Source organism: Calidris pugnax, unplaced genomic scaffold (assembly GCF_001431845.1).
Source record: "Calidris pugnax isolate Ruff unplaced genomic scaffold, ASM143184v1 scaffold95, whole genome shotgun sequence".
NCBI classification, from domain to species: Eukaryota; Metazoa; Chordata; class Aves; order Charadriiformes; family Scolopacidae; genus Calidris; species Calidris pugnax.
The window spans coordinates 4,641,132-4,665,597 of NW_015090885.1; the positions used below are offsets into that span (position 1 = coordinate 4,641,132).

General features: G+C 34.4%; 1 protein-coding gene across 1 annotated transcript in view; it reads left to right on the plus strand.

Moving 5' to 3' along the window:
* Window positions 1–24,466, plus strand: part of CADM2 (cell adhesion molecule 2) — a 416,144-nt gene that overhangs the window by 157,506 nt on the left and 234,172 nt on the right. The window contains exon 2 of the mRNA XM_014947137.1: window positions 22,821–22,847. Within this exon, the coding sequence (XP_014802623.1) occupies window positions 22,821–22,847 (27 nt within the window). The remainder of the gene's footprint in view (window positions 1–22,820; window positions 22,848–24,466) is intronic.

The following is a 24,466-nucleotide window of genomic DNA, read 5'->3' on the forward strand; positions in this document are numbered from 1 at the left end:
CTGAGGTGAAGATGGATGGATGACAGTGTTTTCTGCTGAGCCACAGAGCAGCCTGGATGTTTTACCACGCTGTGCTGACACCACACTGTGCTAACTTCACACTGGTAATTTTTTTTACAGCCCTCTCAGCCTTCAGAACAGCAGGAGTGGGAACTCTGAGCTACCCCCACTTTACTAATCCACTTTTATTTCCTAGTCTTTGTTTTATGGTAAAGTCATGTTACTTTTTCCATGCCTACAAACTCCTTAGGAGGAGTTAAACTATTAAGGCCTCCATGCCTTAATAAAAGATTTTATGTCTACCTACAAATTATTACATTATAACAGGAACTTTGATAGAACAGTTTAGGTTGAGATAGACCTCTGGATGTCGTCTTGTCCAAACTTCTGCTCAAAAAATGTTCAGTTGTGAAGCTGTTGTTAGAGGTACACTAAATTTAGACACTAAAAATAAGTATCTGTGTGTTTTGCTTCTGAATTAAAAAAAAAAAAAATAAATAATCATTTAGAATTCCTAGGATAAAATGAAATAATCAGCTGGTATAAAAGAAAATGCTTTGACTGAGGTCATGAGTTGCAGTCAGGTAAATGGAGTGAACAAAGCTCTGAATCTGGGTATCTGCTGAGAACTGCATTCTATAATCGTGGTCCTGTTACTAATTCTGAAGATCTCTCTTAAACCCAAATGGATATGATGGCCATTAATCTATTTTAACTAAGTCTATCATCTAACACAAAGCTGTTAACAATAAGAGGGGAGTGGGGTTTTTGAGTTGGGGTGTTTTCATTGCAGATAACTAGCTTTAATTCGTGAATAATAAATAGGGGAAACTCTCCAAAAAGCTCTTGGTTTAGTTTTCTACTTCTGTTTATGTAGCTGAGGTGAAAATTGTCACAGGAAGAAGCTGTTTATTTTGGTTTTACTATGTGAACTCTGAACATAGATATAACTTCTATTCATAGAGTAGAGAAGCTGCGGACAAAGTAACTCAGGCACATTATACTGATGTGGCTGTAGATGGCAACTCCTGAAAGCCTGAGGGCATGGGAGAATATTGAACCTAACTTGAAATGCATTTACTCAGATCCGTGTTACAGGGGTTCTGCAACCTGTTTGCAGTCACTGTTGCTGCTGTCACTTGTTTGCGAGAGCAGATGAGTGTCAGAGTTCGAGGAGGCACATGCCCTTGCTCTGAAAACAAGCAGGGGCAGCGGGCAGCACGGCTTGGTTTCTCCTGACTGCTCTTTGCAGTAATTGGAAAGAAAGCAGCAGTGGAAGAAGTGTGCCCGTTTTAGCAGCCTTACTGACAAATTCCAGCGACACCTCAGTAATCAGGGATTTTCAGCTTTGACTCCTTAATCGTGAGTGCCTTACCAGTGGTGGTGGGCAAAGAATCAGTAATATGGTCACCTGGATTTCAGGTGTAGGTCCACTGCCTTTTGGTTGCAATTCTTTGCAGATTTTCCTCTGAGTTACTGTGTTGCGAAGTATGGAAAATATTCATTGGGAAATATGGCACAATGCTATACTTTACCTACTTTATTGGCTTAATGTTATTTTACTCATCATTTTCTTCAGTAGTTGCGTTTGCCATTTGTGGGAAGGTCTGTTTATAGGTCTTAGCGGTTTCATGAACATTGCTAAATTGCTGCTACCAAAAAGGTGTTAATAATTATTGCTATTTTATATTTTGCTGTATATATATATGAAAATAGGTGCCAAAAAGTAATCAGGATGTAAATCTAGTTGACATAATATTTCTTTGATAGAACTCTGAAGTTCTCCTTCAATTGTTTATAACTAAGAGCACAGTAATAAACTTTTGTGGGCTATCCTTGTCTTCATAATAGACTTATTGTGAGGTATTCTAAAGTGTGTTGTCTAGAGCCTTAGGTTTTCTGCTAAATATCTAAGTAATGAAAGGAGAGTCAAATTTTGTGCAATTTCTTTATGGCTTCCCACGCATGTGTGCTTTCTTCCACTTTTCACCACCTTTATTGTTTTTGCTGGATCAATGGCTTTTATTTATATTTTCTCAAGATTTAGTTTATTGTGTTTGGGCACAGAGGAAGGCGTAGAAATAATACAGCAGGAAATAATGCATATACGTTATACTGCCTGTGCCCAAATACATAAAAAAAATTTAATTCTTTTTAGCAATTAAATATAAGTATTTGGTAAGTATGCAATGTACATCTTACGTTCTTTCTCTGCTGCTTTCTCAGTTACACTATCAAAAAATAAGCAACAGTATAGGAATTTCAAAAACATTTTTATAAAATGCAAAATTAATTTAGTCTGCATAGCCTTGTTTCGGCCAATTTGTTGTCCTCACTTTTATTTATTACAAATGACTTAGAATTATGTGGATGATACTGGTGATGGTGTAGTCTTCTGGAGTTAGACTACTAGGTATTTGGTACTAGATAGTTTGAGGGAGACTTAGTTCTGTATTTACTTTTCTGATGGCATTGTAGCACTTTACATGGAAACACAAGCACTGCCACACATGGTCAGCCTATGGATTTCTCTAGTCTCATATGCTGCCCTTGGCAGTGCAAATAGGTCAAGAGGCGGGCTAGATAACATAATTCACCTAGGAGTTTACATTCTATGGGATGAAGAAAATGTTATTAATAATAGTTCATGCTGTACTTGGGGCACAGGGATTCTACTTATACCCTCAAGCATGAGATTTAATTACTCTTACATCATTGTCTTTGCTTACAAAGCTGCCAGTGTTGTTTGTCATCAGAAAATTATCCAACCCTTTTAAAAAGCAACTTTAATATTTGTCTCAATGAACTTTCACAGCAGTAACTCCGAAATTAATTAAACACTGCCTGGGAAAAGTGGTTCCTTTTTGCAGTTGAAAGTTTACTATCATTTCATAGAATTAGATTTTTCACACTCGGGGAATAAAGTTCAAAAGAAATTGAACAGTTTTCACTATGCCTTTCATTATTTTATTATGCTTTTTCTCAGTTGATAAATTAATTGGCTGATTGCATATATTAAGTGGGCTTCCTCCTTCCATACCACTCAGCCCCTTAGCTGCTTCTGGATCACTACAGCCCAAACTTAAATATGTAATAAGCCTATAAATGTTAGTAATCTTATGATCTATCTAAAGTAACTGTATTACTGATAGTATATTTATGATCTGTCTGAAGTATGCTCTTCTAAAGCTAAAACTTTAAAGCTAAACTTCAGCCAAATTTAGTAAATTCAGTGAGTTAATTATCTTAAATACCTCCTGTTTACATGTGCTGAAAGTTTCGAGTTCTGTGCTATTTTTATATGTTTTTCTCATGTTAGTATTAATTTCTATTTATGAGACAAGGTGTAGATTATATCTGATAGCTATTCAGTGTTCCTGATATTACCTGTAATACATGTTATATAATATTTTTAGATTAAAGATTTGAGGGCAGGACAGTATGGCTTTTTATGAGAGTGAAGTATAAAACAGTTATAATTACATACAGTGAAAAAGGTGAGTTGTAGGTAGATCCACAAAGAGAAACAAGTCCAAAACACAACTGAATCCAAAACACAGCAAGGCTGTGAAACAAAGCAATCAGTTTCGGGGGGGGGGCACAAGTGGATGGGGGATGGACAGAGAACAGGAACATTCACTCTAGATTTATGGTCACTTAATTCAAAATATGATTATGATCTAAATAAATCTACATTTCTTTCTAAAATTTTATAGTTCCAGTATAAAAAGGCTTAATGTTAAAAAATGTATCATGTCAAGATGATTATCTTCTGGTATTTAATTTTCTTCATTACTATTATACTTTTATGTCCTTAATGTCTTCTCCAGTGCTCTGAACTTCATGTTTTTAAATTACCTGAGATTATTGTTAATATAGTTTTTCATGGGCTTTTGATGACTGTGCACTCAGCCTGGCATTGAGCTTGAAGAGGACCTTCATCTGTCTGTCTTACATATAATTATGTGTATAAAAGACCCTTTATTCCTCAGTGGCAGATGGTTTACTCCTTTCAAAAATCTAGAATAACTAATAGTTTTTTGTTCTTAAATGAACTATACAGCTTTTAAAGATACAGTTCCCTGATAAAGCTGCATACTGCTTCTCAATACATCACTAAATTTTCGAGTGAAAGTGTGAAATGGCATGTGGCAGTTTGGGGAGGAAAATCATGTCATTGACAGCCACCTCCCTGACCTCCTCCTTTTCAGTTGAAGTGATTCTCAACACACTGATGTTAACAACAGATCAGCCACCCATAATACCTGTCAAAAGCCACACCATCTGATGGCTGCTTGCTCTGCTTCTTAAGATTTCTTTTTTTCCTTATTGGATTAACTTCCTGAATTAGCTGTTTGTAATGACAGTATTTGTTGCATATTGATTCCTGGATCTTATTGTATGAGGCATCACTTTTTCTGGGTAGCAAGTCTTTGGAGAAATTGTTTTTATTTCTTGTCAGTGCTCTCTCTGATAAAATTTCTTGGTTAATTTATTCTATGAATGATTTACATTCTACAACAACTATCCATCTTAGCAGATAAGTATATAATAATATGTACATGTGACTACTAATAATTGCTGCATTAGAGGATGCTGAAAAATACAATTTCATCTAGCCAAGGTTGATATCAGATTATACAGATCATTCTAGGGCTGTTTTCTTTATTTCAATTTATTTTTCCTAAATCACTATTATTGTCTTTCAGTAATCTAATGGTATAATTACTGCTTGATTCATAGCCTGCTAAAGTCAGTAGAAACATCCCTGTCATATTCAGTGGGTGTTAGTTTTTTTTTTCAATCAGCCAACCTGAATTATTTCTTGCATGTATACCTTTCATCTAAAAAACCTTTTTGAATCACAAGCTAAATACTGTTCATGATGCACGCTCCAAAACCTTTTCCTTCCTCTTTCAATGTCTTTGACTGTAAGATTACAGTTCTGATTGAAAGGTCTGTGATGGCAATGGAAAGACTTAGGTTTTTTTTACCTAGAAAACAAAAAGGAATATAGAACTTCTGTCATCATAGGAAAGAAAATGCCTGCATCATAGAAGGAACAACTATGCTGAATAAAAATGTTAACTTTCAATTAATGAATTTATATATTTATATGTGTTGTTGTGGAAGGATTCGTTGATTACCTCCAACAAATTTTCTGTTGGACTGTCATTGAGACCTACTTTATTTGTGTGTTACATAGTTCAGCTTATGTAGAGGAATGCATGGTACTGAAAATGTCTTTGGAACTATTTGTCGTATGATGAAATATGGAAGGTTTTGCAACGTTTCCTCTGTGCAAATTATACTTCCATTCCCAGGTCCTATATTAAAAATGCAGAATACAAAAAATACTGAGTCAAGTATAGTTTTAGCACTTGTATGTTTTCTGTAAGTTGTTTCAGACCCTGAATATTTATACTGGGGTTGCTTTCTGGTTGACGGCTTCACACAGATCTGATACCAGCATTTTACCTTTTGTGGTAATTTTTTCTCAGATTTCTTTTTCTTTCTTTGAAGATAATCTAATTTGAAATGACATTTTTTAACTATGTTCAACATACAGTACTTGATGCTCAGCATTGCTTGGTAGACAATGCTGATTGTAGAAGCTGTTCAGTTTTATTTCTTAAAAGTATTGTTATGAATTGTAACTTGCCAAAATAATGGTTAACCTAAGAACATACCGTGGTAGTCTCTCTTACTGCATGCATACTTCAATGCTGGTGAAAATAAGACTGAGAAGGAAAATGGAATAAAATAAAGTGGTGGTCTTGGAATAATTTTTGTTTAAGTTTCAGAAATTGTACCATGAACCACTGTCTTTTCCATGATACTTTCATTTTTACTGGAAATCTGTACTAAAATAACTGCTATATGAGAATACATTTTGCTGTTAGTCTGCTGGTAGACTGTTTAACCAAGTATTTACGTGGTTCTCCAGGGAGGTTTTGCAATCACCTTGTTCTGGCACTTCTACACCTCAGTAGCTGTAGAAGTGGCAATACCTAGTGGGAGGGAGACCTTGTTCTGTAAGCATTTGGAGAAAGCACCGTATTTTCTGATGACTCCGTTGGATGAGTAAAGGAGAGCTTTTAATGAGGTCAAAAATGGTGGATCCTGTTTACCTCATCTGATCTGGACATAATACACGGCCATTGTAGAAAAGTGGGATTGAAAGAGTTACGTTATCGAGAGGCCTGAAAACAGGAAGTCTCTTAACATGGTTTACTGAATTTTCTCTCAGAAATAATTATCTTTTATCTGTTAGCATGCAGTGTGTCATGGCGCTACACCTGTCTTGATATATTCTCCGACTTCAGAACAGTATTATAAAACCCAGTTTAGTGATTTTTATAGTTTCTGTTTATCCGTTCCGTTGAGCAGATCTGATGCACCTATTCAGAATGCTCATGTTTGTCATTTACCTTATTATTATTTGCCAGTTTACAGAACATCATTTACCAATTCAACCAAGATGACAGTTGCAAGCTAAACTATATGTCCAGAAAAACATTTTTTAGAAGTATAATTATAGCTGGTAAATTACTGATTAGCTGGTTAACCAGAAAGATACAAAGTTGCTGAGATTTGCACAAGCAACACAGACTTATTCTCCTCCCTTAAAAAAATGAACAGACCAAAAAGTTTAAATTTTTATCGTTTCTGTTGTCTGCAGAACAAGATGTGGCAGTACTGTATTTGCTTTGCATGTTTACTTTTGTATGTAAAATTTGGCCATGAGTTGTATAAAGTTTAACTTTATAATTCTGTTGGTAAAATATCTGGTCATTCTAACTAAACTTGCAGTCAGTCACTCTTCCCATGCTGTCCCAAATGTAATGGAGTTTAAGTATCATATGTCATGGGAATTATATAAACAATGAGAGAATTTGCAAGAGGAGATTTTATGAATAAAAATACTAGAAGGTAGCACCGTGTAATTAAAACCTTTTTTAGTATCTAACATTAAAGCAGTTTTTTTTATTCAAATGATACTTTGGTCTTGTGTCATGACAGAGTTTATTTTATTTTAGAAATAATGAAGAAATGGGAAAGTTACCTTTTGCCATGCTATAAGCATAAACAAACACTTCTGAAACACAACTGGACATAATCCTGCAGAAGTTCATTTTTTGATACTCTTGCAGCTCATCAATCCAAATTATTGTTTTCCTTTATTTAAATAATTCTAACATACAGGTTCTTTGCCATTGTTTAGTTGTAAATCTAATAATATGATTGGAATTGCTCAATAATCTTCTGTCTCAAGCTTTTCTTCATTTCTGATTCATTGTGTCTATTATTAAACCCAGCTGTTGATGTTTTTGAACAAACTGATTTCTGAATTAACTCTGCATTGTGTTCTATAATAACGCCACTTCTGAATTATCATGGGCTGCTCCCAATTTACTTTTAGATAATTAAAGGCTGTCTTTATTTCTATCCAAGTTGCCTGTTTTATTTCCCAGAACACAAGGATGTGATTTCATTCACGCTGCTCTAGGGGTCTGAAGTTGATAATCATTTTTCTACATCTGCCCTCATCAGTGTCATCTTCCAATATGATGCTCCAGCATTATTCCTTGGCTTTACTCATTAGCATTCACAGTGTTGGTGCTGTTTTGTGCTAGTCTGCCACAAGCCATTTCCTGTTGTTTTCCTGAGAAACCTGTAGCTTCATGCTGTTGAGTAGCCCTGCTTTCTAGAGTACGTTCGTTCCTCTTCTTTTTACTATTTTTTTTCATATAAATTCCTTTTATGTCAAAATTAGTGGTACCTTAAAATCATGCATTCTCTAAATATTTAAATAGATTGTATATAAATGAATGTAAATGTCATTGGGATAGTTTTATCATACGCACGGTGCATATACTAATTGCCAAATTAAATTTAAGAAATTTAAAAGTAAGACATCAATATAAAATAGTTTGGATAACTAATTTGTGGGGTTCTGTTTTCTACAAAGTAAATGAATATGTTTTTTATTTAAAAAAACAAAACACCCAACCCCAGATGTACTTCAGGTGAAAAGACTGACCTGTCGCATGCTTCAATATGGGTTCATATATAATATCTAATTTCCTTCTTTCACCGGATCATGTCAGTGCTGAATACAGTAGGAAGACTGTTTAAAAAAAAAACAAAAACATAAAACCCCCAAAAGAGGGGAGGAAGTAAGGGATTTACAGTAACAACCCCCTCCTCCCCCTGACAAGTAAAAAGAATTATCTTGTTTATCCCCACTAAGGTTGATAAGAAAAGGACATTTACTCTTAATAGTATTTTAAATTAGTGTTAACCTCCATTTATGAGGGTTGTATCTATTTCTCCTTGGCAAGAACAAGAATTTTAATCTGATCCTACTTTGCTCTTTTCACTCAAGGTGAAATTCCCAGGCTTCTTCCACATTTAGTAATTGAGATTTTTATGGACTGGTGTCTTCCCTTTATTTTTTGAGGGACTGCCTGTGATACCTTTAAATGTAGTAGTAAAGCTGAGCAATGGACATGGTAAAGTGATGCTCACCTTATTCATAAACAGGATTAATAAAACAGGGTGAGAATTTGATGTACAAGAACACGTATCTATTTGCTCAAAAATGTAGTAGCAAGTTCTTCCAGGTTAATGTTACCTTCACAGATCAACTGCTTTTACATACTTGTTTTTGTGTAAATGCATATGAAGAAGTGAAATCTTTGAACTGGTGGCAGTGTATTAAGTTTCTCTTTAGTTCATTACTTTCTATGCAGGACTTTTCTCTATTATTCCTCGAGAGGCAGCACTGTTAAGATGCTGTGTAAAATTTCCAGACAAGTGCTGAGGTACTCTAACAAAAAAATGCGTCTTATTTATGATCTGTCAAATTACTGTTCTGAGAGTAGACCTTTTAGGTTGCATTCAGCCTTTAACTTGACTGAATTTAAATAGCATAAAACGCCTTTTAGTTGGAACTTGGCTTGCATATTATATCTCTCATTTCAATGAAAAACATTCAGATGCAAATACGGTTTGTTTGGACTGAGCACAAATGCCACTATCATGACTGATGAAGGCTTTTGATCACACATCTACAAACTGAAACCTTAAAAAGGAAGAGGCTATTTGGACTGGCATATGCAGTGCCATGAATTATTTAGTTCCCATTATTCATAAATCTCTTTGAAGAGAAGGCTTATGAGGTTTTTAAGGAGGAGTAGTCATAGTTGTGTTGCCAGTTTCTATTTATGCTGTGACTGACTGCATGTGCAAACTTCTAAACTGCAAGAGTTGTACTGAATATGAAAGAGGTGCGTTGGCGAACTTCTCAGGAACGGCCCTGAAAGGCTTCTTTGGTTTCCTAGGATAAGAATGGGGATGCCTCTGTCGTTACCGCCTGTTTTGGCATGCTCCAAGAGGTGGGCACGGCAAAGGCATGTCGGTATAATTTGGTGAGCTACCCAGTTAGCTGCTTGGGACCCGGCGCAATCTCGTAGAGCACATGTTCACAGCTGGAGTTTGTTCTGCCACTCATTCACTGAACTACAAATCTCTTTTGGCTGTGCTCCAACAGCAAAACAAAAATAGAAATACCACCCTCCTTTTTGCATTCTTTCATTCGGAATCCTTTATTGTGCAATATTTTTGCTACAAACGGGTGACATTTCAAAATGTTTTCTCTATTTCCAGCAATGATTGAAGCTAAACTCTATATATAAACACTATTCGGCTATAAAGGCAGTTTGCATGCTTGTTTAGCTCGTTGTAATTGTGTCATAATGTTGTCTAGAAGATGCATGTTGGCAGAGATGTCAAGGAATGAGTTAGAAATACCCAATAGTAACTTGTTTACCTGCCTTGCAGACTAGTTCAGTGTTTGGGGTTTTTTCCTTTTTTTTTTTTCTTCTCAGGAGGGTTTTTTTCAGTTTGCATTACTGAGGAATACCTTGGCTAATTATTTGTATGGTATATGTTCTTCCAGGATGTTATACAACTCATATTATGAATCAAAATACTATAAAGAGTCAACAAGCAGTTGTTGTACACTTCGGAAAAGTAGAGGGTTCACAAATAATTTCTTTACTGTAACACATTTTCATTGTAAGTGTAGTAAGAATATTCTACTTCAGAAGTCATAAATAAAAGTATTACCCCAAGAATAGCATAGTGTCCTGTAAAATTACTTTGACTATACTTAGTTTCTTTAATTTCCTAAAATAATATTCTTCAAAATTTTCTCAAAAATATTCCATGAAAGTGATCTCTTCTTTCATTTTTCAATTCACTGTACACATTACTCATTCCATTTGTTGATCAAATGTATCAAAATGCAGTATACAGGCAGTAATATCTATATCTGTACACAGTTTTATACATTATATTGTATATTTTTCATATATATATCACATATATATTGCTTTATATATTCTTTTGTAGGATATAATAATGGATGTTATGTGTTATATAAAGCTAGTGGTATTAAATGAATAAGCTTATATGACAGACTATAGTTATCTTATATAAAAATATACTAAAATAATATATACAAGGTATCTAGTATATATAATATGAAATACATAATATTATATGCATATGTGATATATGTATAAAATAGGTCTAGATTTATATTTTTTAAATTCTGAGAGTACTTGTACTGATGTGAAAGGAAAAAGAAATATAAGAAATCGAAATGCAGGAAACATGCTCATTTGCTATTTATAAGGAAGGGGTCTTTTTTGGTTGTTTTTTTTTGAGGTGAGTAGTGTAACAACCTTGTGGCAATGTTAGAAGGAAGCAGCACAGGCAGAGACCATCGTAATGATAGTAAGGAAGTAATTACTAATAAGATAGGAAAGTTTCCTGTCATGTTATTGTGTTAAGTATTTATTTACAGTTATTGTAGACTCTTAGTCTATCTCCTTATATGCTATTTCTTTTATCGCTCTAGAAATACTTTCTCAATATTGAAGTGCTGAAAATACAGATGACTGGAGTTCAGCTAGTATGTCCCATAAACATTTGGTTCTCTGAGCTTTGTGATCTGGATCTGTGAATTTAATCTTCTCCCCTTCTTTTCACTTCATCTTGACTTTTTTTCTTCTTTTCTCTGGTTTCATCTTTTTTACTTCCCTGGTTTTTAGTTTTTCTTGTTAAATTTGAAGAACTTTCTTCTGTCATCCATCATTTTTAATTAATCTAAATATAATAACTTTCTACACCCCTAGACTCAGTTTTTAAAGATCCTGTACTATCTAGAAGCTATGATGCTTCAGTCTTTTCATTTTCATTCCACCAAAGTGGCAGAACTTGCAGAACGTTCTTTTTCTTCTCTTCAGTGATTTCTAGCAGTCACTCAGCAGCTCTCATTTGGCTCTGCCTTCTATAGTGGACCACGTACCACCATTAGCATGTCTGCTTGCCAGGTGCATGTGCTGACTACACTTTGACTGTGTACACACACACGCCAGTAAAGATGTTCTCTAATAAGTCCTTATTTTGATGACTCATAGGCAGAACTGAGCAGTTCAGGAAATACTACATCTGGGTCTATTTTTGAGGAATGGCCAACACGTACATCTACAGACCAAGAGTGAAGAGCACATGTTGCAAGGCCCCAGTATAGAACACAGCTGTGACAAGCACATCAACATCTCATGTCAGCAGTCTGTGGATGTTCATTAGACTGGCAAGCTGTGAGCCACCCCGTCTGAAACCTTCCAAAACTAACTCAGATGAACTGAAAGTGGGAGAGAGTTTAAATATCAATGTAATATTCTGTTGTTAATTGCTGCTCGGCTCAGCAGAGCTTTTCATCCCATCAGCTTATTAGTGTTAAAAATCACCTTTTTTTTTCTTGCTGCAGAAAGCTTCCAGATTACATATTCTCTTGGAACCAGTGCTTCCAGCTTTTTATATACCAACACATTTTGCATATTATTGCATGTAGTAACCTGAGATTGATATAGAGAGTCAGGACTACTGATAACTGCTGTAAATGGCAATCAACTCTTAAATGAACCTTGCCTACAATTTCAGTAGAGTGGCAATACAATTGAAGGGGGAATAAAAATGTTTTTAATGCTTAGATCAAAGAAAATTTGGGCTCAAGTCAAGACTAAAAGTATCATATTTGGATAAATTATAGCTTCTTCAAAACTATTTTTATTTTTTTTTAAATCTATTGGCTCTTTTATGAGCGTTCAAATTCTGAATATTCAGACATATGCTTGTAGGTTCTGCATATTCATTCCTACAGTCTCTTTTTAATAGAGAACTATTGGCTTGTATTTCTGTATACAAGAAGAGAGCGGGGATAAAATCTTAAGTCTGGAACTGTGAATTATTTGAATTTGTTAATTTTAAGCTGTAGTTCATAACTAAGGGAAAGTTATAGAATAGCTGACAACTTTTTTACATTAGTTTGTATATTCAACACATATACATTTAAAACCATAGCAGGAGATTAGAATTATATACAGGAAAAGAAGTTTGGGGTTTTTTAATATGACTAATCGATTATGAATTTAATGCATGTAGTCAGGTAAAATTTTAAACGTAATAAAAGATGGTGTGAGGTTAAAAAGATCTATAGTAAGGATGAAATTTATCTCTGGACAGTTCATCCTTATAAAGATAATTTCTCATTTATATGTCTCACCGAAGCTACCAAAATAAGTCTTGCTCAGTAAGTCTTACCAAGGTAACTTTTTACTTCAACAGCAGTAGTAGGCATCAAATAGGATATTGGCTGACAAAATGGACTGACAATGAGTCTTTTCTATTTTCAACACTGAATTTTTGTGAAGCCAGATATAAAGAAAAAGATAGTAGTTAGCCTTTTTTTTGGTTATGATTATGAATAGCAGATGATAAATTACAGTCTAATATTTGAACTTTTGGTATAGTACACATTCTTAGTTTTTTTCTTACAGTTTACCTCTGTTTCTTTAATTGCCAGTAAATGTAGAAGAAATGGCAATAAATCACATGAGAAAAATGCAAGAGTTCCTTTTAAATATTATTTCACTAATAGCTATATAATCAAGTTGACAGATTCACCTTAAATTCCCCGTTGTCCTTACTGGGTGCAGATGCAACAAATAATTCATATGGAAAGCAATGTATCTCCCTGTTAGGTCCCGGGCCGGGGAGTATCGGGTTCTCACACTTCCTACCTTGTTTCTGAGAATAAATGACTAAATATGTATTTGAAACTGAGTTGTTTGAGTGTGATTAGTACTACTTGGTCATCAGTTTCATTTTGTTCTTTTGGGATCTTAACAAAACACTGTGATTGATTTGCTATTACATCTTCACTGTTATCATAAAGAAATAAGTTACATTTTTATATTTTGGTTACTGTAGAGATAAGTTTAAAGATTTTTGTTTTGATAAATGAAAAAAATGCTGAGAAAAAATATTCCACTACTCTTCAGAAACAAAGATATATTTTTATTATGTATAACAAAACAATCTAATTTTGGTTAAAATAAATTTCACCAAATAATTATCATCACATACAAATAGCTATTTTCAGGAGTATTATTTACAGTCCCTCAATTGTGAAGGTTTTTTGACATCTCTAAATTATCCTGTAAGCCTCACTAGTTCCAAAGGAGTCATTATGTTCTATAATATTGAAACCTTCTCTCTAGGTCTCAAGAGGAATGGCTGTAATTTATCAGGTCAAGACAAGGAGTAAAGCTTCCACCATATTTCTTGACATGACAACTGCAGTGATTGCAAGTAGTGATAAAGAAAATTCTATGTAGATTTTTTAAAGGTTGAATAGAATCATCACTGAAAAGTCATGTCTGAAATTCCCATTGCCCACCTGAAGAAAAGCTTAGATTTACCCCATATTTACTGACTTTGATTTAAACTTATGCAAATCCTATCGGTTGAGCTCTGCACGTAATTTATTGTAGTGTTTTTTTCATCAGTCTTGTCAGTTTCCCAATTTTGTCTTCTAATGCCTGGAAAAGCCTAAATTGATAATATTTGCAGAATAAAAACAAAATCCTATTCAAGGTTTTTATCCTCTGTCCTTTAAGATATATGGTTGTTTCCATGTGCTTCAATTGCTATCCCAGTGGCCCTTTATACATACTTGAACTTTATTAAGAAAGCATTTCATAGAGATGATCTATTATGTATGTGACGCTTTTTATACAGAGATCCCATGGGTTGTGATCTTAAAAAAAATAATAATAAAAATTAGGGAAAGTAGCCATGCTATAAAAGCCAGTTGCCTTCTCAAAACCTTCTTAGGATTTACAGTAGATGAATTAGTTTTATATAGAGGTAGTGTAGGGGGAACCCTAGCTGTTTGTCTGCATACCCAGCTCCTTGCTTTTCATTATAATTTTTTCTGATTTCATGCTGGTTTTATAAGGGCTTATTGCCAAATAGAAGAGATCTTAAAGCTTTGCGGGTTATCAGAGCTGTGGACTGTGAGTGGAAAATGTATATAAGCATAGCAGACTCAGAAAATGTCTATTTGTAAAAATATAGGATAGCATATAGATTAAAAAAAACCCCAAAACCCAAACCCAGAAACCTAACAAAAACCTACCTTGAGACATAACTTGCATAGTTTGAGGTGTTCTACATGCATTGATCTGCACGTGAGAAGAAACATAAGCTTACTGCTTACAGCTGCTTGTGCACAATCACAGTTATGTGATGGCAGCCAATTTTCTAAGTGTATCCAAGTAGGATGTTTTCCTTTCTCCTCTTTCTGGAGATCTGACACCAACGCTGAAGCTGGGCGAGTACGTGTGTGCACACATTTTGCATGATGAACAATTTTGATAATTTGTCTGATGTGCTGAATGAATATCAAATTTTTTAAATATGTTGTTTAAGTTTTACGATAACAGTAAAAGAATTCTGAGAGCAGAACTGAGTAGTTGTATCTCTGGCTGACATAACCACACTTACAGCCTTGTTGAATTTTTCAATCTACAATTTCTGAGTTGTTTTTATACATACTTCTTAAAATATTCTGTTACCTTGAAACATGAAAATTGCATTTACTCTTGTTCACAAACTGTATTATTTATTTGCAAGTGAAATCTGTATGATGTTTTATGGAAACCCAGCTTATGATGATATTGCTTACTTGCAACTTTCATTGCTTGTGGAAGTTACGCTTCCAGCTGTATTATAACATGCATAGAGTCGGCATTTTGGGACAGGCAAATCATGTTATCTGGATACCTTTACAAAGAGCCTTTAGGGCATGATTATACTTCTAGTTTCACTATACGGTAATATACTGTGTTATGTGATTCCAGCTGCTAATGTAAATCAGCTACAGCTGGAATCCTAAACTCCAGTGATGTTAAGATTAAAAGGTGCTTCCGCTGATCTCCATCATGCCAGTTATAATGAATATTGAGAACAAAATTATTATATTTATAATCTACTTTTCAGAAAGAAAATGGAGATGCATGTTCTTCAATATTTTGTGATTAGTATCACATAATAAAAGTCATCACATGTGATAATCTAGTCACAGTTTTTAAATATTTAATCTGTTTAGCATCATATTAGGAAGTTTGAAAGATGCTTGCAGTTATTTTAGCTTTTTCATTCCAATAGATGAATTGCTTCTCATTAGCTGATTTCAGTAATCACTATTTTACAAACCTATATTCTATTGTGTGGGAAAGGAAAGATTCTGAACTCCAGAAAATATTCTGTCATTATCTGCTATTGAATTCTAGAGTGATAGGGTGGAAGAAAAACCAAAATGCTGGAAACTGTACTCCAGCATCACATTGCTTTTCAAAGTTTCACAAAGTAAAATATAATTTAATAGAGTTTCTAGAGTTCTTGTGTCCTATACAGAAATGTCTGCTTTAAAAGCAACTTCTCTAAATATCTATTTTTCTCACAGAGCACAGTAAGGTGCTCTTTTGATTTTCTGCTTATGATTTAGTAACAGAACAGTAGACTATTACTCCTCAGGATGTATGGTCAGTTTGTATGTTGGCTAGATGCAGTAGCATATAGTAGTGTTCTGTCATTTGGGTCTGCATGTTACCTTATGTAGTTAATGTCTGGCTTGCTTGTGGGTTTTATACTGTGGGTAGGAGGGACATTAGGTAAGACAGATTAGTTTTGTTTAGCAAAAATTTGCTTATTTATGGGGTGGTTTTTTGTTTGTTTGGTTGTTTTTTTTTTTCTAGTTATGGGCTGAATGTAGACACAATGGACACAACGGAAGTCTTTTATGGTCTTGTTAGTCTTGGATTTCAACGTCTGCTACTGCTGTCAAGAATTACTTTCTCTGCAATAGAGTAACACATATACCAAAATAAAGTGGTACAGTATGAAGCTTTGAGATAGGTTTGTACTTTATAGATTAACAGTCATGTTAGTATTTATTCATGGAATTGGAGGGGTGTGTTAGTATTGAAGATGACCTTAATAAATGGGGGAGGTAACTTTGAAGCAACAGAGTCTTCTAAAGGCAAGGGTGAAGTCCTGTATTTGGAAAGGATAAAATAAATATGTGAAACCAAAATGGTCAATAGGCAATAGGTAAGCATAGAAGAATATGGAGAGAAGGGCTTAAGGGGTCATTGTTGGCTTTAACACAATGCGATGCTGAACCATTAGAGCCAAGTGCTATTTGGGAGTGCATTGTAAATATTTCAATTTGAACTAGTGCCACCTCAGATGGATATCTTGCCTGATTTTAAATTGGTGTAGATAAAACTGTTGAAAATCCAGGAGGAAAAAAAAAAAAAAAAGAAAAGACAATAAAGAGGAAGCTGGAAAACATATATTTAGGAAGTGGAAGAACGTGATTGTTTAGGCATAGAAGAGAAATAATAAGTCTTCAAATTTTTAAAGGGTTACATTGAAGAAGTATATGTTCTGATGTTATTTATACTCATGGAAGGTATGAGAAGGGTTAAGTGGTTGGGCTACTCTCCTACATATGATGGTTAGGTTACATGTCAGGAAAACAATTTGCCGTTGAGAGGAGAACTGTGCACTAAAACAGATTACCTGGAGAGCTTTTGGAGTCCCTGTCACCAAAGGTTTTAACAATGTATTAGGCAATCTGTTAGGAGAGGTCTAGACATAATTCATGCTGCTTCAAACCCAGCGGATGCATTTGGCCTCTTTATAACCCTTTCGATTTGCACTTTTGTCCCCTTTTCAATTGTATCTTCAAGAATATATTTTATGTTTTAAGAAGAAAAATTATTGCAAATCACACTATAGATGCATAATCCCTAGCATATATTCAATATGTGTTATATTTTATACGTTTAATGTCATAGTTGTGATAAAAGAAATCAATCCATTTTTTCTCATTGCAAAATCACATACTTTTTTTTTCTTTTTGCATACCAGTTCATTTGTAGTTTTCCTCTTAAACCTTTAGGAGAAAAATTTATTAAATTCTCAGAACCTGAAAGTTTCTTGTTTTTCTGAAGATCGATCAGTGAGTTTAGTAAGTGAAATGTATCTCTTTCTGAGGGAAATTGCCTGATGTAATCTTAGGAACTTATGGATAGATATTTAGATATTAGATATTTTAGAAATCTTCATGAGAAGGGTGTGCAGAAGTTACATATAAAAAGAATATTCACTATAAAATGCAAAAGCACATCAATAAAGGCAGTCAAATGAGAGGTCAGAAAAACAGAAGTAAACAAATTTAGCCATGATGATGTATCTAGGTTTTTTAAACTGTATCCTAATCTAAAAGAAATCCCAAGGTCCCACATTTCTCTGTCATTTGTTCACCACTCTTCAAGGCGAGGCAGCAATGTCTTCCTGAATGCAGGAGACTCAAAATCCCATTAAGAATTTCAGGTGATGATGGTGATTTCTTTGTCCTTTAGTGGCTTTTGGAAAATGCTGTTGTTGAAAAGGAGGTGTTGAGGCATGCTGCATTACAGCACATCCTGGTATCTTTACTTTAAATGGGTCTCTTAGTCTGTGAGAGCCTAATAATTAGCATTATTCTCTGGAGGAAATGATCCTGTTAAGCCTTCTGTCACACAGAGGAGCTTTTCCAGTCAGAGAATCAGAAGTGGCATTTGGGTGACCTAAATGACCAGTCATAATCCATCAGTTTATCAGAAGGAAAAAAAATGCCGTTGTTGTCATCATCATCGTCAAATTAAAAAGAAAATTCTAAATTTAGGTCATGCAAAAATAACTCCTCTTCTTTTGAAAATTGGAAATCTTCCATTATATGGAAGGTTGTTATAATCAAACATCGTATGTTTGGAGCATTTGGGGGAGGGGCAGTTGGTTTGGGTTTGGGGTTTTTTTCTTTTTTTTATGTATGCTGCTTCTTTAATAATTTTTAGTATTCCATGATCACAAAAGGTTTTAAGATTAGAATAAAAATACAGATGAATAAATATTTCCATCCTGGCTGCTGCTATCTTAATTTTTTATTGAAGATGAGAGGACCTCCAGATTTGCTGGAACTGTAGGTTACTGTATTCAGGATAAAATCGATGTTGTATGGTGTGACTTTCATCTTGTTTCTTTTCTTGGAAAGAGCTATTTAGTCATTATAACATTTAGATATTGTAGTAGTTTTTCATCTAGCTGCGTTCTTATTACATGTAATAGGTGAAATGAGAACAAGACATTGACCTCAAACCTTGCACTTTTTCTTTTTTCTTTCTCCTTATTTTCTGAAAGGTTGGGTAAGCTGGGCATCTGGGGAAAATACTTTTTTCCTTTTTTACTTTTATTGAGCTATTGAAGTAATTGGAAGGAGGTGTTTTTTTCCAAAGACAAAAGACAAAACCCCCAATCGAATAATAAATCACATATAAGAGAAAAATAAAATAAATGCTATATCAAATCTGTCTTAAAATGTCCACAAAATTGAACAGCGTAGAGACAGCTGAGTGTGGAGAAAATATTGAACAACTTGTAGCCATCATTTATCAAGGAATGTAATTTAACAATTGTTGGCATACAAAAAGCAAGAAGTCAGAAAGATATATCACAGAAAAATAAAGCACAATATATTATTGATATTTGAGAGCAAGGGTATATTAGGGTTTTTGAAATTTGAATCCAGCTTTTTAGATTCAGGCAATGATTTTTAAAAACATTGTTTCAGCAGCACAGCTACAGCAGAAATGCTTTTCTGATTTAAAAATGCCTTAAAAACCTTATTTCTGTAAAAATTAACTGTCACGATTCAGGAATTGGCATAATTTTTCTCCCCTTTGCTGATCTCTCTGAGTGGACTCCTGTGAGATCTCTGACCTGGACTCCTTGCTGCTTTGTGATCCTCTCACTCTTGGACCTTTCCCTAGTAGCCAACCCTTCTGTTTCGCATATGCTGTGACCAGAAGAGCCTTCAAAAAATAAAATATTGTTTAATCTAGGTAGAATTCAGGATTAATAGAAGAGTTGGGCTTTTTTTTCCTCAGTCTTACCTAGAAGTCTAGTAGCTCTCTTCTGCCTTTCAGCCTGACTTTTCAGAATACAGTCTTTCTTCCTTTGTCTGTCTTTCTCTCTGGTCTTTAAAATCTTCCTTAAATTCCAACAAAGGTCACGGTTCACACTTTTCTGTAGAATGTCTCCTTATCCAAAATCAATTTCCTAAGAAATACAAGGCAGAGTAGCTAAAGAAAAATGCCCTTCTAAATGTGCGATGGATTTTAAAGAAATCCCTGAGCATAGGGAGATACCAGCAGTCCTTGCCTTTCCTTTTTATCTATTTCCTGATTTGCTTGTTAATTTAGCCAACTGAAGTAAGTGCTAGCCAAACACAGTAAATTCTAGTTTTCAGGTTACATTGTACCCATAAATTATTGCTGGCCAGTCCAAATACACTTTTGTTGTGTTACAGAAGTTTCAGATCAGTATCCTACAAGTATACTACTTTGAGAAGTGGGAGACTCGTTGCCCTGAAGAGCTTGTCTCTTCAGTCAAGATAGAGAAAAAGAGAACGTGTGATGTGAAATGCAGAAAAGTCAACTGATTTGCTGGAGACATAAAGCAAATGTAGATCCTTCGACTGTAATTGTGTTTGTTGAACCCCGTGGGTCTTTGTCACTGGCAAATAAAGCTGAGTAATCCCATATCCAGTGCTCTAACCAGGAGATCAACCTCCCTCTGCTAAATTTCAGTCTTGATGGTGCTCATTTGAAACATTTATCTATGTTTGTCTCTTCCTGTGACTTTTCATGTAGTAATAACATGAAGAGGTAGAAAAAAATTTTCAAACATATTGGAGGTAGGTTGCAAATTGTCTTCTCTTTACACGAAGTGACAAGGAGAGTAGAGGGAAGAGAGGAAAATTCTTTCGCCTTTGGAAAATGAAATACCAACCTCAGTGATAAAAATGAAAGGGAATTTTCTCTCATGCTAGGTATCAAAAAGACAGGTCATTGATGGAAACAGCTCCAGCCAAGTTCCCTTCAGTATGCAGAATTATACTTTGAAAGACCATTTTCAGCTAATTTGGCTGTTGTGCAGTTTGAACTTTACGAATTGACTTGTAATTGGACCATGCTGTCAATGGGAAAACTTACAAGTATTGAACATGACATTTTTAAGAAGGTTACTGTCATCTAGTCCTCTATTAGTGGATTTGCAGAGAGTTATAATTGGTCTAACAAGCTTAGTAACCTGTCCTACTTCCAATTATAATGTACAACCTCATTTATATCTTTTCTTTATTTACTGATACATGATAGGTCATAATTCTCAATCTAGTGTTAATGTTCAAAATAAAGCTGTCTAATCATAGAATGGTTGGATTCCCTTAATATACATGAATATATGTAACCATACACATAGATTAATATGTATGTATATATTTACCCGTACACGTAGATTATATATAATTTACATATGCATATATGTTTGAATATATATTCTGAAAAATTGAAGTACATACATAATTTTTCATGTAGGTATTTTATATATACATACATACACGCATATATATATCTTTTTATTCTAAAAAATAGTGTGAATATAAAGTATCCCGTTGCTTTTAAATTACCATGATGAGGATTCCTCCAGACCTTTGTTAAATTTAAAAGACTGTCTCGAAGTGATAATGTGTTCGTGTAGATGTAATTCTCAGGACTGAAAAAGAACAGGAAGCATAAGAAAATGAACAGGTTGATGAACTCAATGCATTCATTATCAACTTATATTTGCATGAAGGAGAAACTGTTCACTTATTATAAAATTAGAATGGCACCATTAATTTTGTTTACTACGCGAGCGATTTTTAGTGCATGTAAGATTTACTGGCTGTTTTACAGGTGAATATGTCTTGTTAAATAGCCTTATGGAAAGAGCTCTGCAAAAGCATCTGCATTTGTTGTATCTCCCTGAAGCAGAGATGTTTTGTGGAGTAATGGTGATTTCAGACATCTCGGGACTGCTTTTTTTATTTTGTTTTCATGGCCAGGAGAATGATGGCAATGCAGAATAGTGCATCTGAAAGGTAGAGGAGGGATCAGTGAAGAAATTTAAGAAAACACAAAGAAAAAAGCTAGATAATTGACATATTTGTATGCATTCATAAAATTAAGTGGTTAATTTTTTCAATACTTTCTTCATATATGGCAACTTGACTTTCACTGCCATGGTCTCCTTACTTGTCTTAGTAAAGACTGATTGGTGAGACAACAGACCAGACCAGGAAAAAAAGAACAAAAAATCCAACCAACCAAAAAAACCCACCTTAAAACCTTTAGATATGAACAAGCAAAACAAAGAGACCAGAAAGGGGACTTGGTCTTTCTCCTTTTTTTTCTGTGTTTTGGTTACAAGTTGTAGCGGCCTTTGAATTGTTAACACAGTTCTGCCAGCAGAAGAGGAATTACATATCTTTTCTGAGGTACCTGTTTTTCATGGAGATGCTCTTACATGAATACCTTTTCAGAGTGCACTTGACAGTTTAAAGAAGTGTGGAGAGTATGTCTCCTGTAATTTACAACTAATGGAGTGATTCCATTTTCACTTTGGATTCTGATTAATATTGTATATCAGCAACATTATCCGTGAGCCTCACAAAACAGAAAATAATGATTCTGTTGATTTTGGCGATGGAGCAGATGTTAGCAGAATATTTTAAGCTCCTATTGTTTTTGTGATGCAGTTGTATCTTTAGAACTAATAGCATGAAACTGTGTTGCTTCAGGAAACTCAAAGGCTGCTGTATTGTCTGGCCCTTTTTCTCTGAGCTTGAACACTGATCACACTTAAAATATTGTCTACTCCTTTTCCTTTGTGTGCTCCGTTTGAATGCAAGAACAACCTGAAGATACAGGCTTCAATGAAGAAAAATAATGATCATAAAACACAGATTATAAAACGTATATAAAACATAGATTATAAGTTATTGTAGTACTTGCAGTTTAACTTTTTTTTTTTTTTCATCAGTTTCACAGGAGTATGACATTACAAGAAATAGGATCAAGGGAATGACGTAAGATTTAGGTATTTCAGAATCTACTTTTGGCAAGGCAAATTGTGCTGCAAGTTTTAGAATTCACAAATATGTGTACATATGCTCTCACTTACTTGTGATTAATGGTCCGTGATTTTTCTGCACTTCTTGCCATGCTTTTTGAGTGTGTTTTGTGATATATTTTCTAAATTCTCAACACGAGTCTGCTGACAGAATCATAGATCTGAACTATCTTATAGAACTGTAGTGTCTCAAATAAATAGGTCAAATAATCCTAGAAACGGTGTTTGTTAGCTTTGGATCGATAGTGATAAAGTTTCTCTGTATTCTTACTTGCTCAAACTTCTGTCTAATCTATCTTTGTTCTCTTCTTCTTGTGCAATCTTTTCCTTGCTTCCAGTGGCTGCTACAAAGAGCAAAGCTAGAGGTGAGTTTCTGCCTGCGCTCTTCAATTTGCATTGCATGGTTCTGCAGCCCACACATTTTCTCACAAGGTTTTTTTTTCCTGCTTTTCAAAACCGAGAAAGATATTTTTAGATCTTACGGTATAATAGATTACTTTTTAAAACTTTGTAATTGCCCCTAAGCGCAGACCGTTTTCATTGTTTATCAGTCATCCCTACTCACACTGTATTTTGTTAATTGGTTTAATGTAGGAAGTTTTTAGGAAAAAGATAAAACCAAGTGCATTGTAGTTAGATTTCTGACTTCCATTATAGTAGTGTAGGAATATTGATGGCATTTTAATAAAAATGAAGATATTGCATAAAAATGCTCATAAATATGTAAATGTAATTTATATTTTTTATCTCTAGACATAGTCATAAATACTGAACAGAGAACAATGAACATGAGTGTCTCCTAAGCATCCCCCATCTTTTCAAAGTGGTATAAAATGATCATAGCTGTTTCTAATACCATACCAGTATATATAGAGGCATACTATAATCTCTTCAGAGATTTATGACTTCAGAGCAGCAAGGTGATTGTCACAAATCAATGTGACAAAGAAGTATACCTTTCAGAACTGATCACGTAAGGTCAGTTGTTCCTTAAACCATTTCCTGAATTTCAACGAAGCAGTGATGTAGCAAATGGAACCTGAAAGGTGGCTTTTTACTTGCATATACATATAAATATATGCATAGGTGTATATACATAAATATATATAAAAAATCTTGAAAAGATGCATTTTACTAAAATTTATCTAACATTTCTGGTAGATAAAATTGAGTTGTTTGATAGTTAAACATCAGATTTTAAGGCAAATATTTATGCTTGGTTCCATGTAGTTTGGAAGTTAAGAACTCTCCTATTCACAGTGTTCAATTATATATATTGTCTAGCTTGAAGATGTAGAACAATAATGATAATCAAAGAAAACACAGCCAACTGATGGTGTTTGTGTATTAGAATAATTAAATCAATAATTAAAATACAGCTCAGGTTTTTAAACCGTGCATGGCTTTTCACAAAGTCTTTTTCTCAGAAACTTTGCATGCATTGGATGTCATGAGTGAGGGGAGTGGATAAAGTCAAACTCACATATTTGTCTATGCATGCTATGAAGCTTGGTTTATTCTTTTCTGTACTGTCATGTACTCGGCTGTGATGCTGTGTAACAGCGGTCAAGAGCTTAAGACCTTTGTAATCAACGAAAAAACCAAACAAAACCAAAACACATCCACAGAAGCAGACTTTCAGCACAAATAAGCATAATCTCATCAGGTTTCAGCCAATACTTCGTGTACCCGTATATTGCCATTCAAACAGAAACTGCCCTGGAGCACAGGAATTATAAAATAAGTCAGAAGTACTCATGGGCCCCACTCATCTGTGAACATTAACACACCCTTATTTCAGAAGTGCACGTGCATATTGAATAAACAGCTGAAACTATATATAGTAAACTGGGTTTGCCACTGTGATAAGAGAAAATCTCATAATCTGTAGCTATGCATTATCTTTGAAATTCTCTTGCTCAGTCGCACAGTGCCTTCAAGAAATCATCAGCTTTTCCTTTGTTGCTGAACAGCCCTGTGATGA